Source organism: Nicotiana tabacum, chromosome 16, assembly GCF_000715075.1.
Source record: "Nicotiana tabacum cultivar K326 chromosome 16, ASM71507v2, whole genome shotgun sequence".
Taxonomy (NCBI): domain Eukaryota; kingdom Viridiplantae; phylum Streptophyta; class Magnoliopsida; order Solanales; family Solanaceae; genus Nicotiana; species Nicotiana tabacum.
This window is the reverse complement of record NC_134095.1, coordinates 82,703,020-82,718,537: the sequence shown is the minus strand read 5'-3', so window position 1 is coordinate 82,718,537 and position 15,518 is coordinate 82,703,020. Positions and strand designations below refer to the sequence as shown.

Here is a 15,518-nt window from a genome sequence, read left to right as displayed (position 1 = left end):
GAAAGAAAGAAACACACAGGCTCAATCCATCAACCCCTCTTCATGGGCAGAATGCTTACATCCAATAATATGATAGGAATTATTTTGCTTCAACAATATTGAAGTCATAACTGTTGACGTGATTTTTCTGCCAGTTCCATAACCGAACAAGACTAGTACACTACATCCAATCTTAAAAAATTTTGCACAAATGCTACCATAACTTTCTTCCGAGTCATCTGAATTCTCGTCAACATTTTTTCTCAATTTTGCTATGGCTAGGAGTTCCCCTTTTTCATATCAAAGGCAGCTGACTGAGAAAATGGAGAGCACAAAAGATTCACAAAGCTGCCACAAAATTTTGGAAAATCCTTCCTTATGATAACACATTTTTGCAGAAGCAAAAGGGCCACAACAATACACTTCTATGACTCCAAGTCACAATTCAAACATCACTTGTACAATGAATCTAAGGTTTCCTATAGAAACAACGAGAAACTAATAGCTTCTCTAATTCAAACATCAGTGCTACAATGGCTCTAATGTTTCCTACAGAAACAATGAGAAACCTATAGCATCTCTATCTAAGAATTACATCCTCTGTGCTGAGGGCAGCAACAGTTTCGACTCCCAATATCTGCAGCTAGACAAGGAGGGTTGACGTTTTCATCCTTGTACCAGATTGATCGTGCTTTAACTAACTCGTCCAAGAAGTCATCCAGCTTTTCGACTGTGACACTAGGCATTACGACAACATGTGACATATTTCTTTCACAAGCAAGTTGCCACTTGCGAACAAATTCCTCATCTTTAGGTCGCTCAAAAACAACTGTGCTGCTCAGTTCATTCAGCATACCACTGATTCCAGCTCCTATAAGGCGATCTTTTAAGTAATGAGCATTCCTTAGGCACTTCTGGACTTCTTTCTGGAATCCCTTGTACCCTTTTCTGTTCAGGGTGCACCAAAGGAAAAGTGGAGCATGCCCATTCCGACTTCCCATGATAGTGGCGTCCCTTGAAGCAAGGTACTCCACGTTCCTAGAAAGGGCATTAATGTGCTCCAACCTAGTCAGTTGAACACCGCATGGCATTGGACATCCCACAAACTTGTGACCAGAGACGCTCACACTACCAATTGGCTTTTTGAAAGTAACCTGCGGTGCCTGTACATATTCACAATATCACTTAAGAGGCAAACACTGAAACAATAGCATTACCTACAAAAAAAAATCTTCTTTTTGGTTTCTTCCTTTTCTAAGAATTTAAATTTTAAATTTATTGTTCCATAAAATGGTACGTAGGAGTAAAAAAAGATAATAATTAATTTTATGTTTCATAAAAGCGCTGTGGCGGTGGATGGTCTCTGCTTGCAGAATCTCTTTTTTGGTTTGAAGAAGTTACCACGTGACGCACGTTAATACTTGTCAAAAGAAAAAAGGAATATAAACACCACCAACAGGACTGTAGATCTGCATACAGAATCTATTTCATCTTTTTTTGTTTTTTACTGTGAAGAAGTATCCACATAAGGAACACCTACTGCCAACAGGACTGGAAAAAAGATACTTTTAGTCCTTCTAATCAGCAAAAGAAATGAATTCTGCTTCTCTTCATCTTTTCCCCCTTTAGTTCCAAAAGAAATGGTTACAGAGAACGAATTTGACTTTTAACCTTCTGCCTATTGCAAGTGGCAAAGGCAGCAACTTTTCACATTTTCAATTACACAAGAGTACCTCATAAACTCCTGATTCGCTAACAATAGCCAAGTATTTTCACATACACTTCACATAGGCTAGTTTAAGAAATGCAAGGAGAAGTTAAACAATTAAAACAGCCGGATAAACAAATTACTTACACGCTTGACAAATGGCATCATAAGACCAAAGAGAGCCCCGTCACAGTGGATATAAAACCGATCTTGTGAAAACCCACACTCTTCAAGGGTTTTTATGACAAGATCAAGATCATCGACGGCTCCTTTCACAGTAGTTCCTGCCAACCAAAAAAGATGGCACATTAGGAAGCTACGCAGTTGCTGCATTTAGGGAATATCTCAGACAGTGAAAGGGTAAGAGAGTACCGATGTTGACATTGAGGATTGCAGGTTTGTCCTTGTTTGCTAGTAGCTTAACTTTTAAGTCTGCACAATCTATTTCACCAGTTAGTAGAGTGTCAACCTTCACACATTCCATTCTATACATTCGTGCTGCTTTAAAAACAGAATAATGAGACTCCTTCGAAGCATACAAAATTCCTTCAGGAAATACTTCTCTCCTGCATTATTACGACAGTATTTTCCTTAGAATTAGAAAAAAGAGAGGAAAAAGGTGGGAGATCACCTCTTCACCAGTAACCTAATGCTTCCGCCTTCCAAAGGAAAAAATTTAAAATTATACTAACCCAACAAGGATTCCATGAAGATTTCCTTCAGTTCCACAGTTTGTGATGTATCCCCAATATTCATTCTTCTCTATTTCCCAGAGGCGTGCAAACCAGTCCAAAACCCCAACTTCAAACTGCCTTGAGTGCACACCATAGTTACTCTCAATGAATGGATCCCCCAAGTTATTGATGGAAAAATGCTGCAACTGTGTGAGTGCACCATAATCGAAGTCCAAATTATATGGATACCCTGCGAAAATCAGCAATCTGAGATAATAAGGCAAATATCTTTTTACACCTGGAATGCAATGAAAGTAGTCAAGGATGTTGTAAACTGGACTAGTCCACCCACCCACTGGGACATACTGTTGGCTAATTTCAATACTATATCTATACTGTTGGCTAATTTCAATACTATATCTATATTCATTACCAAAAATAACATCAGTACGGTAGTTCGTAATGCTAAAAACAACCCGAAATCAAACTTTAATCAACAGCAAATAAGACAACACATATAGCTATTAAAAAGAAAGACAGAAGCCATTCTAAATTGTGTTTACCTCCCAAAAGGAGGAAAAACTATATCAAACTTAGGTGAAGATATAGATAAGACTATCAGAAACACCTTATATTAAATAACCACCCAATGATTTCATCCAATACAATAGCATCAATACCCCCCCCCCCCCAAATTACTTGCTATGTGATGGTAAAACTGTGTCCTCAACCTAATCTCACGCTCATGCAAGACCAATCTTTTGTTCAACTTTACCAGTCTGCTTCTTTTGCCATAAATAGGCATGTTCTTTTCATGTTGTCCCCAATGAAAATAATAGCAAAGAAAAATATTTAGCTATTCGTTACAACTTTCCAATGCAACAAACTGGACAGCTTAATTAGTCGAGGCCAAAAGCAATAGCCATAAGTTTGCCAATTTCAAACTCAGTATCTCAGAAAAGTGCTACTTTTAAGCCCGAAGAGTAAATTATCAAAATTCTAAACCAAAAAAAAATTGCCCAAAAAGGAAACATAATAGTAAGTCATAACATTCACATTGGAGCTATATCCCCTAGTCTCTCCCGTTTTAAGGGGGATTAACCAATAACAGATAGACAAAAGTTCGCGCTAGAGATACCATTCCTAATATATATGAAACCAATTTAGAAAGCTAAACTGGCCATAGTAGCAACATTTGTCAAAAAAAGAAATATCTAAAGCCAACCTAAGAAAATCTATAATTCCCTTTATGGACCAGTAAATCCAATGGACTGTCGTAGAATTTCAAACTCAAACCTATAAAGTCAAAATCTTGGATTCGCCTCTACAAAGAAATCAAAATCACGTGTCACAATTCAAAATTAAAATGAACACGATACCTAAATGGTACTTAGTTCGATCAGTAAGAGTCTTCCGATACCGAGCCAAAACACTAGCCATATAGGCTTCCTTATCACCGGTAGATTCATCATCAGCATCAGGTTCCGTAACAGCTAAGCACGTTGTATGTATGTTCCTCCCTAACACAATCTCCCTCTTCTGCTCCTCACCATCATTAACCGCGCCATCTACATCCTCCGATTTCACTACTGCCGGCACCGGCTCCGCCACAGCCGTCAGATCAAATTGACTGTCCGCTGCCACCTCTTTTCCGATCACAGCGGAGCTGACCGATTCGATTACTGCACTTGCTCCTACCATAGCTCTGTTCGAATCAACAATCACTGCTTCCATTTTAGTAAAATTTTATCAAATCGTCAATTTTTTTAATTGTATACAAAATTAGTTACAGATCAAATCAAATAAATTAGAAACTTTTAATACAGAAATTCACCGAAAATACATATGGATCTCAATTCTCTAACTGATTATTTTGCACCTTTATTACAGATTCTCATATTAATAAAAAGAAATTTGCGCTTTTATTTTCTTCCGCAATGTATGAATATAAATGCGAAAAAATAGGAATTAGTGGGTAAATGTATGGTTTTACCTGAATTAGGAGAGATTATTGTATAGGAAGACCTGCAGTATCGGCTGAGTAATGATCGGATGAGTTGATTTTGCGGAGAGAGGAAAAAGGAGCAAATATGGTTTTGTATTTATAGCCTAATAACTGAATATTTCTTTTCATTTTTAGTCTTTTTCTTATATTTACTGATCAGTCCCTCGTAGTATTTTTTTAAGATCGGAACTCCCTCATGGAATCATAATGACTTTACTAGGCGCTTAGACGTAGTATTAACTGATATTTGAGAAAATATAATATTTGAAGTTGGTGTTGGAAAAGCATATTTGGAAATTGAAAGTGTATTTGGATATGAAAAAATAATTAAAATTTTGTGAGTAAAATCTTGAAAAACCTCTCTAAATCTATATTTCAAGTTTGAAATTGAAATAATGGGCAATTTGATAGCAACCACCTATTTGAAATAATCCCTAAATATTATCAAGCTTTTCAAACAAAATCTATGTTCACTCCTCGAGTTCTTTAGGACAAGATTTACTTCTCGTGAAATAATTTGAAATGAACAGAGGAGTCTTCCACTTTATTATCTATATCCTGTTTATGAATAACTCTTTTTGAGTTTAAGTGAAAATGATTTGAGTGAATGCTTGTAATTGTGGTTAGTAGATATATATGTTAGAAGTTTAGGATATATTAAAAGAATAAAAACGAGTTTTATTATGTTAATTTGCCTTTTAGAAATTGGTGCCCCTTGAGAGTCCGAACAGACAATTTTTTATTGTCTAAACAAAAAACAAAAAAACGCTATGGGATGGCACAAAAATTTTCAGATTAATTGGTTTCAAAGGAATCTACTAGTACTAGTTAGATACTATTAGAAAAAGAAACCAACGAATAATTATTGTTAATTAACCTTAATTAAATCACACTAGCTAAATCAAGAAGACTAATATAAAACAAAACATTCCCTATTGTTTTCTTAAAGAACACAGTTAAGACTAGTATAAGGTTTAACCACCCCCCTCCCCCCAAAAAAAAAAATCACGAGTTCATTTCTGTAGAAGAAGAAAAAAACTGAACCAATTTGATTTTGAACTGACAAGAGAATCAATTAAAAAGACACAAAAGAGAACCAACACATTAACTTCTTCTCTATTTCTTAGGGAAATCCTCTCTAGCTATATATGATTATAGATTCATAGTTGCATTTAAACATAGTTCATTCCGGCAACGTGAATGCAACTTCAAATTCAATTTAGCCTTTCCTGCACAACAATAGTTACATCTTCAAATTCACGTTTGAACACAAATAGATTCTTTGAACTTGATTTTCTCCACCACAAATTTATAAAACAAATTGTGATAAATTTGTGGTGAACTAATGGTGACCTTTTCATTCAGAAATTAGAAGTAAAGAAAATGAGAACGTTCCTTCATGATTAAGCAGTCACAATTCTAGTTCGAAACTCTACCGTTTAATTAGATTAATTCCTATTACTCCTTCCGTTCCAACTTATGTGAACCTGTTTGACTGGACACGAATTTTAAGAAAAATGAAAACTTTTGAAATTTGTGGTCCTAAACAAGTTTAAAAGAGGACCAGAATATTTGTATGATTATGAAAACTTTTCATTAAGGGTAGAATGATAAGTTTAAGTTAAAATGGAAAAACAAACACATAGTTGCATAGTCGAAAAAGAGGAATCAACGAGGTAGGCCCCAAATTTTTCAAGATATTATATTTAAACTTTAAAAAAAAAAAAGAGGGAAAAAGATACGTATCACAACCAATGATGCAAGAGCAATTGGATTCCAAAGATTCGGTAGGGTAAGCAGCAAAAGGTGACAAAAGAGATAAGTGCAGTTTATCTATCATGTGAAAAAATCTGAATTGTATAGGACCACTTGACTGGCACTTTCTCCTATGACCCATCTTCTTGATTTGATATAAAATATACGTAGCAACAACAACAACAACAACAACAACAACGACCCAGTATAATCCCACAAGTGGGGTCTGGGGAGGGTAATATGTACGCAGACCTTACCCCTACCCCGAAGGGTAGAGAGGCTGTTTCCAGGAGACCCTCGGCTCAAAAAAGCAATAGGAGATGATATATTAGTACCATAAAAATGCGTAATAAAAATAACAACAATATATAAGAGATATGAAATATGAAATACAGGATACGAAATACGAAATACGAAATAGATGGCTGGTATAGTACAACTAGAAGGTACAGCCCTGCATCAATAGACGACCAATGACATTCCTAGTCTAACTCCTAACTAGATAGTCTCCCTCTATTGTGCTGTAGAAATATTCACACTCTCCCCTAACCTACAACCTTAATGCTCGACCTCCATAATTCCCTATCAAGGGCCATGTCCTCAGTAATCCTAAGTCGCGCCATGTCCTGTCTGATCACCTCTCCCCAATACTTCTTAGGTCTCCCTCTACCTCTCCGCGTGCCCACTACAGCCAGTCGCTCACACCTCCTCACTGGTGCATCAGTGCTCCTCCTCTGAATGTGCCCGAACCATCTGAGTCTTACTTCCCGCATCTTGTCCTCCATGGGGGCCACACCCACCTTCTCTCGAATATCTGCATTCCTAATCTTATCCATCCTTGTATGCCCGCACATCCACCTCAACATCCTCATCTCTGCTACTTTCATCTTCTGGGTGTGTGAGTTCTTTACCGGCCAACATTCAGTTCCATACAACATGGCAGGCCTAACCACTGCTCTATAAAACTTACCTTTTAGTAACGGTGGCACTTTCTTGTCACACAAGACTCCCGACGCTAACCTCCACTTCGTCCACCCCACCCCTATACGGTGTGTGACATCCTCGTCAATCTCCCCGATCCCCTGAATAACCGATCTAAGTTACTTGAAACTACCTTTCTTGGGAATGACTTGAGAGTCAAGCCTCACTTCAACTCCCGCTTCCGTCGGCTCAACTCCAAATTTGCACTCGAGGTATTCCGTCTTCGTCCTGCAGATTGCAAATTGGAACAAATTTATGTCAAATCTATGGCCCCCATGCAGATTGCAAATTGCTTCTGTAGTCATTATGTTTTCTTAAATTTTAATTATAACGCTTTAATTTTAGGGAAAAGGGCCAAATATACCCCTTTTACTTTTGGATATTGTTATATTTAACGAAAAAGACCAAATATATCCCTGTACTATGAGAAAAGATTTAAATATATCATTCGTTATACTTTGGATCCAAATATACCCCTGCCGTAATACTATTGGTTCAAATCTACTCTTCTTCTTTAAGTTTGTCCAAGGTGGACATCCAATCCTATATGACACTGATATTTAATGAGGTGGATGCCACATGACATGCCATATCAGCGCCCCTAGTTCATATATAAAAGACTAAAATTTAAAATATAATATTTTATGGTACCGGTAATCGTAGCAATAGTGGTGGAAAGGAAGGATATTTTAGTGGTAGAAAAAAAATAGAAGGGAGGGGTAAAATGGGTTAAGGGCATTGAGGTGGCAAGCCATGTGGAATCCACCTCATCAAGTGTCAGTGCCACGCAGGATTGGGTGTCCACTTTGGACAAACTTAACGGAAAAGGGGTAATTTGAACCAACAATAATGACAGGGGTATATATGGACTCAAAGTATAACAAGGGGTACATTTAAACCTTTTCTAATAGTACGGGGATATAGTTGACCCTTTTTCATATATTTAACATCTGTTTTATTATCCGATCAAATTTATCCTTACCGTTATACTATTCGTCCAAATTTACCCCTACCATCAGTAAACTTTTAAAAGTCACCCCTTGATCTGTCAGGTAATCCAAAATCTCCTAATTTTCTCTTATTTAAATTACTTCTTGTTGTTCTTGCTTTACTATTTTCATAAATTATTATTGATGTGAATGCTAAAGGTAATAGACTATATAATTTTTTTTGATAAACAAGTCTATCCAACCAAAATTGTTCTTTACAGACCAGGAAGTTGCGGATCAACTCCTATACTATTTATGACAATAACCTATACACATCACAGCTAACTAGGATCAAACATGGAATAAAATACATCAGAATCTAACTATGCTATGGAAAAAAGTTCAATGATGCAAGATGTCTCTGCCAGCTGGGAAGTAATCTTCCTCTAATGTGTATATGGACTGCAATCTCTCGACACAAAGTTTGTCTTGTGATGTGCTCCCACCCTGAAACCTAAGCTTGTTTCTATCCCTCCAAATCAGATAGATCATCATACCAAAGACACATGAAACAAATGAACAATGTCCATTTTTCCTTTGGGCACACATAGTCACCCATTGTACCTCCTCCTACCAAGTAGTGATTTTCCTAGAATGTCCAAGCCATGACAGAAGCCTAGACCAAATACTCTTAGTATATGAGCAATCAAAGAAAAAATTTTCAAACAGTTCATTAGTTAAACCACAGAACACAAATGTTTAAGGAACTTGAATTCCAATTTTCTGCAACCTATCCACAGTAGGTAGTCTACCATGAGCAACAAGCCATAAATTGAACTTGAATCTGAGGTGCAATTGTGGTGATAGAATCAAACTCTTCTGAGGGACCCTCTGGAATTGGGGATGAAGAAGCTGGTACAATTTCTTTATGCTAAAGCTTCCACCAGGAGTCTGCAGTTGAGCCAATCTAGAGGTCAAGTCAGCTTGCACATTCTGAAGTTCTATATTAAGACTTCTAAATCCTAGTAACTTCCTCACAAACCAAGCTGCATTCTTGAGTATTGACACAAAATCAACAATCTGATTTTTCATGTAATAAGAGTGAACCCAACGAATCCAAAGACAATAGTTCTTCATGGTTATATCCCATAGATGTTTAGCCACATATACTTTGTTCCAGTGATAGAGATTCAATACATTTAGCCCCCCAGCAGCTTGAGGCATATAAATTTTCTCTCATGACACCAATGCTTTCTTAGAAATACTGGATGTACCTTTCCAAAGGAATGATATACAAATAGCTTCAATCATTTTCAGAACCTTCTTTGGTAGTAGGAATATTTGAGCCCAATAGGATTGTACTCCAAAGATAACATATTTGATGAGTTACAACCTTCCTGAATAAGATAGCAGTTTTGATATCCCACAGTTTATCCTTGCAGTAATTTCTCCACCAGTGGCCATCATTGTAAGATGGATAACTTTCTAGAAGCGAAAAGTACTCCAAGGTACCTGAAGGGTATAACACCCTCATTGTACCCCAACTCCTCTAGAATATCCTGTTTCAAAGAAGCAGAAATTCCAGCTAGATATATAGAACTCTTTTCTGCATTTTCCTGCAAGCTTGAAGACATTGAAAACTTCATAAAAGCTTGTTGAAGCAGTCTAATAAAAGGGAGATCAGCCCTGCAAAACATCAAAAGGTCATCAGCAAAGCACAAATAGATCACACCCAGTTTTTTACATATGGGATGAAAGTGGAAATTCTTGTTCAGTGCCAGCTGTACAAACTCCCTCTGCAAATATTCTGTGGCTAGGACAAACAGGTAGGGGGACATTGGATCCCCTTGCCTGATTCTTCTTTGTCCCTTGAAAGGTTTTGTAAGTCCACCATTTAGGGTCAATGAGTATGTGGTAGTTGATATGTATTCCATGATCCACAACTAAGAGTGTATTCTGGGCCGGGCCCGGGCCTTCGTGGGCCAAATGGGCCGGGCTTCATGGGCCTGGGCTCTGGCGGTCCCGGGCTTCGTGGGCTCACTGGGTGGAACCGGCCCGTGACGGGCCTAAGCCCATGTGGTCCTGGGCTAAACGGGCCGGGCTTGTGGGCTTCGCGGGCCTAGCATTATTTTTTTTAAGGCAATTTCTTGTAGTATCATGGCTATATTAAAAATATATATGTAGATCTAATTATTAAAGTGTTTGACGAAAAAGAAAAATAACAAAACAATAATAAAACACTAAATTGTCATGTATAATATATTGTCTTGTAGTATATATATTGTATCTTATGTATATATATATTATAACTTATTACTTATATATTTTCTTGTAGTATATATTGTATGTTATGTATATATATTCTCTTATATATTTTCTTGTAGTATATATATTGTATCTTATGTATATATATTATAACTTATTACTTATATATTTTCTTGTAGTATATATTGTATGTTATGTATATATATATTCTCTTATATATTTTCTTGTAGTATATATATTGTATCTTATGTATATATATTATAACTTATTACTTATATATTTTCTTGTAGTATATATTGTATGTTATGTATATATATTCTCTTATATATTTTCTTGTAGTATATATTGTATGTTATGTATATATATTATAACTTATTACTTATATATTTTCTTGTAGTATATATTGTATGTTATGTATATATATTCTCTTATATATTTTCTTGTAGTATGTATATTGTATCTTATGTATATATTGTAGCTTATAAATAATTCCAAGTAAAGACAAAGAAATATTGCGAAAAGATATTCAAGGGTATGTCTTATAATATTTATTACCAAAAATGGCATATCTTTCTTAGTCTTCCTTCCCCCAGTGGAATGAGCACAACAAGGTACTAATACCACCATTAGAAGGAAAAAAAACTAAGGAAGATGTGCCAAAATACAAGTTACATATTAGTCTATGTATTATCTCTAACAAATCTCATAAATCCTTCAAGGTTCGGAGGAGGTTACGTTGGTGGTGGTGGAAAAGAAGCTTGTTCATCACCACTTCCGGGCGAAGCCGAATCCTCCGCAAGTTCCGCTATCATTTCTTCATAAGCTTCATCTATCGCCGGTTGTGATTCTGCAATTCCAAAGTTTCTTCTTTCTGAGCGGATCCAATCTCTAAACATTACTGATTTTTCCAAGCTATCCCTCATAGACGCTCTATGATCACCTATTTGCAGTCTTGCTTGACTAAAAGTGCTCTCTGATGCAACAGTTAAAGCTTGAATTGATAAAATATCCCGAGTCATCCTTGTAAGAACCGAAAAATGTTTTTCCCTTGCCTTCCACCATTCTAAAAGATCAAAAGAGTCGTCTGGATTCTCCTTTTCAAGTCCCTGAGACAAATAAACTTGAAGCTCATTTAGATGTGAAGTTTCATCATAATTATCACCTTGAGAACCCCTGAACTCCGTCCAAGATTTAAGAGCTTTTAAGCCCGCAGCTCTTTTAGACGATTGTGAGCTAGACGAAGTAGGGGTTGGAATAGTTGGCCTAGCATGCTCTAAGGCAAGTTGATAAGCATTATAAACTGTTTGAGCATTAATTTTAATTGAGTATTTTTCATCTGCAAGTGTAGCAACTTCCTCATTTGAAAGATCTAAAGCCTTATAAATATTTGAATACAAAAAATGAGGACCTCCCAATTTCATTGTAGGATTTAACATTGCAGCAAGACCATAAATAGGAGGGATAAGAAAAAATATTTTTTAAACTTTTGTTTCATTTCATTTATAGCAAGTTCATAAATGTCCTCACCCTCACCAAATTCAACAAACAAATCAGATAGTGCTGCAATATAAACTAAACAGTTTGAAATAGTAGGATAATATTGCCCAGAAAATGCATTTGTAGCAATTTGAAAATGTTCTAAAAAATCTAAAAGAATTTTAACATTAGTCCAATCTTGAGTGGTAAGCATTTCATCATCATCCTCACCACCTACCCGAGAATTAAACGTTGCATTAATTGGGTTTCTATATTCATATGCTACTACTAAACTTTCGTACATACAATTCCATCTAGTCGGGAAAGGTTTAGGAACCTTTCTTTCTCTAAGGCCATATTCATCACATTTTTTAAAATACTCTCTAAGTCTACTTCTACGGTTTGAATAAAAAAGCCAATTAAGAGCCATTCTAACCTTTTCAATTTCTATGTTTAAAATTCGCATACCATCACCGACAATTAAATGATAAATATGACAAATACATCTAACATGGAAAATATTAGTAAATGCAGGATTTAGTGTTGTTGTAAGCATGCCTATAGCACTAGTGTTACTAGAAGCATTATCCATAGAAATTGCCATTATTTTATCGCTAAAGCAAAAATATCTACAAATATTTGCAAGAGTGTTAGCTATAAACTTACCTGTGTGACGCGAATTAATTATTCTATACGCAATTATGTGTTTTTGCATTATCCATTCATCATCTATCCAATGACTTTTAACAGTTAGATAATCACAATCATTACCACTTCTACAAATATCAGTAGTAATAGAAATCCGATTAGGTATATGAGTAAATAAATACCGCAAATATTGTTCATATTCATGTTTGAATTTATAAATATCACTCTTAACTGTTGCGCGAGGCCAACCTTTATAAGTAAGATTAAAAACTCTTCTAATATAATGAACCCAATTAGGATTAGAAGCAAAAGTATAAGGTAATCACATAATAGTAATCATCTTTGCTAATTCTTCACGATCTCTATTTGGATCGTAATATAAAATACCTCTGGTGACAGTGTTAATTCCTGGTTGAACTAGATTTGAACCTGTACTAGGGTTAACCGCAGAATCTACACTTGTCCCCTCTAGCTGCGCTTTCATTTGTAAAAATCTAGTCTTATCTCTAGAGTGTGTTTTTATGTGCCTAGTCAAACTACCCGTGCCGCTACGGTCTCCAGTATATTTATGCGACATTAATTTCCCACAAGTTTTACACTTAGCCTTATTTTGTTCTCTTACTTGAGTAAAAAAATTCCAAACTAATGATGTTTCTAGGCGTTTAGCAGGTTCTCTATTAAAAGTAGGAGTTTCTACAGGTGAGTCGGTTGGTGCATCAGTTGGGTTATTAAGAGGACTAGTAGGTGTATCATTTAAATCTGGTGCTTGAGTTTCATCATCATCCTCATTTTCCTCATTATTTTCTAAGATAGTTTCATTAGGATAAAGAGCATTCATAATTTCATCATCTAATGTTTCACCTGGTGCAACATTATGGCAAAATTCACTATCGGTAAATTGAAAACAAGGGTGATCACTATCAAGAATTACGGAAGGAGGATGACGTCTAGGTTGGCGACTACTTTCAACTTGCTTATCTTTTCTAGGTCGGGGAGCCGGGGGAAGGGTAGTTGGTTGGCTACTACTTTCACCGGTTTTATCTTTTCCTTTACCAAACATTTTTTTCAAAGAAAATGCCATATTAATTATAATTATGCAAACTAAACCACACAAAAATATATTCTTAAAACGTAAGAGTTGAAACGTGTTTACCGGATTGCCGAACAACTTCTTGAAAATTGAAAATCGTTGAACACTTGAAAACTTCAATTCAACAACTTCACAATTTTTCACGAAATTTCAACAATAAATTAAGTAATTGTAGTAGAGATATTGAGAGAGATTGAGAGATATTGATGAATTGGTGAATAAAAATGAAAGAATGAGGGAGTATTTATAGCTGAGAAATGGGGAAAAGTGTAATTATATAAAGTTTGGGGTTAAAATAAAGTTTGGGGGCCAAATGGCCATTTTCTAAACTACCAAACGGTCAAAAAAAGCATCAAACGGCTACTTTTTAAATATGGCCATTGGGCTATTTTTTTTTTAAAAAAAAATTAAAATATAGCCGTTAGGCCCGCTAGGCCCGGACCAGGCCCGCCTGCCGATCCCGGGCTAAACGGTCCCGGGCTCATGGGCTTACCAAAGGAGACCAGCCCGCCTCGGGCTTTAAGAGCCCGCTAGGACCGGCCCACCAGGCCCGTGAGGCCCGTTAAGACCGCAGGCCCGGTCCGGTCCGGTTCAAGACCGGCCCACAGTACAGCATTATCCACAACACAAACTTATGTGGGAAACCAAGTTCAATCAACAGTCTTTTCAAGAAGTACTAGTCTAGTGTGTCATAAGCCTTCTTAAGATCCACCTTGAGCATACACCTTGCTGAAATACCTTTCCTTGTGTAACCCTTGAACAATTCATGAGTGAATAGAATATTGTCAGTGATACTTCTGCCCTCAATGAAAGCAAACTGAGATCCTCCAACCAAGTCACTGATAACAGTCTTAGTTCTGTCAGACAAAACTTTACTGATGATTTTATATAGGGTGGCACAACATGTTATAGGCCGGTAGTCCTTCACCTGTGTTGGAGAAGGCACTTTTGCAATAAGAGTTATTGTTGTACTGTTTATGGCCCTGTTCATCTTTCCAGTTCTGAAAAAATCTAGTACATCTTCAAGTACATCATCTTTCACCTCATCCTAGTGTTGTGTAAAGAACTTAATTGGAAAACCATCCACCCCTCTGAACTTAATGGCATCCATGACTTCCTCAGCTGTGACATCTCTGATTAAGTCAAGTTGTTGGATTCTGGATAGAAAAATACCATGCTTTATTACCTCAGCATTTGGACAAAGTAGTATATTGGTTGCCTCTCCCAATAAGCTTGGTGAAGAATGATATGAACTGATTTTCCACCTACATAGAATCAGTGATCTTAATTCCATCATCAATATATATAAAGTTGATAGAGTTAGTACTTGTGCGCAGCTTTCATTGAGCATGAAAGTATTTAGTGTTTGAATTCCCACATTGTATCCAATTAGCTCTAGACTTTTGCCTTGGAACCTGCTCCTCCTTATTGCTCCACTTCTCAACTTCTATTAATTCTTCTTTTTCCTAATCAATAAGAGATTGAAAGAATAGTTATAGTGATATACTAGATTGTATTATCTCTAACTTTTGTTTGGATTGAGTCGGTTTTTGTTGGTATGAAGTCATACAGGTGTTCAGATCCCTCAAGGCTTCCTTTAATCTTTTAAGTTTCACCCAAGTTCTTGACATGACCATCCCTCTGATTTCATGTCTCCATACCCTCTTCACAATCACTTTAAACTCTGGATGTAGAACAGTGTTATATAATTTGAAAGGTCCGGGATGTAAGTGCCTATGTTGGTCATCAGAGTCACACTTGATAAATATTGGAGAATGATCTGACACTCCCGGATTGAGCAAATCAGCTTCAACGTGACTAAATTTCAATAGCCACTTATAATTGCCCAAGGACCAATCAATCTTACTGTATACTTTGAGTTATCATCTCTTTTGTTGCACCAAGTAAAGTTCCATCCATTTCTCTTCAAAGGAGTTAACTGTAGTTTATCAAGTAGATCCCTGAATCCTTGAGTTTCTTCTTGAGTAATTGGGGCACCAATTCTATG

General features: G+C 36.4%; 1 protein-coding gene across 2 annotated transcripts; it reads right to left on the bottom strand.

The window, feature by feature from the left end:
- Window positions 1-338: 338 nt before the first annotated feature.
- On the bottom strand, window positions 339-4,492 carry LOC107782501 (serine decarboxylase-like). 2 transcript variants are annotated; one of them, XM_016603383.2, is made up of 6 exons: window positions 4,355-4,492; window positions 3,741-4,066; window positions 2,380-2,611; window positions 2,060-2,253; window positions 1,835-1,971; window positions 339-1,142 (listed from the first exon to the last, which is right to left on the bottom strand). In XM_016603383.2, the coding sequence occupies exons 2-6, from the start codon at window positions 4,060-4,062 to the stop codon at window positions 564-566; spliced, it is 1,464 nt and encodes a 487-aa protein (XP_016458869.1). In that variant the 5' UTR covers window positions 4,063-4,066; window positions 4,355-4,492; the 3' UTR covers window positions 339-563. The 2 variants fall into 2 exon arrangements, with proteins under 2 accessions (XP_016458869.1, XP_016458868.1); XM_016603382.2 differs by having other exon boundaries at window positions 3,741-4,085; window positions 4,355-4,478.
- Window positions 4,493-15,518: the final 11,026 nt, after the last annotated feature.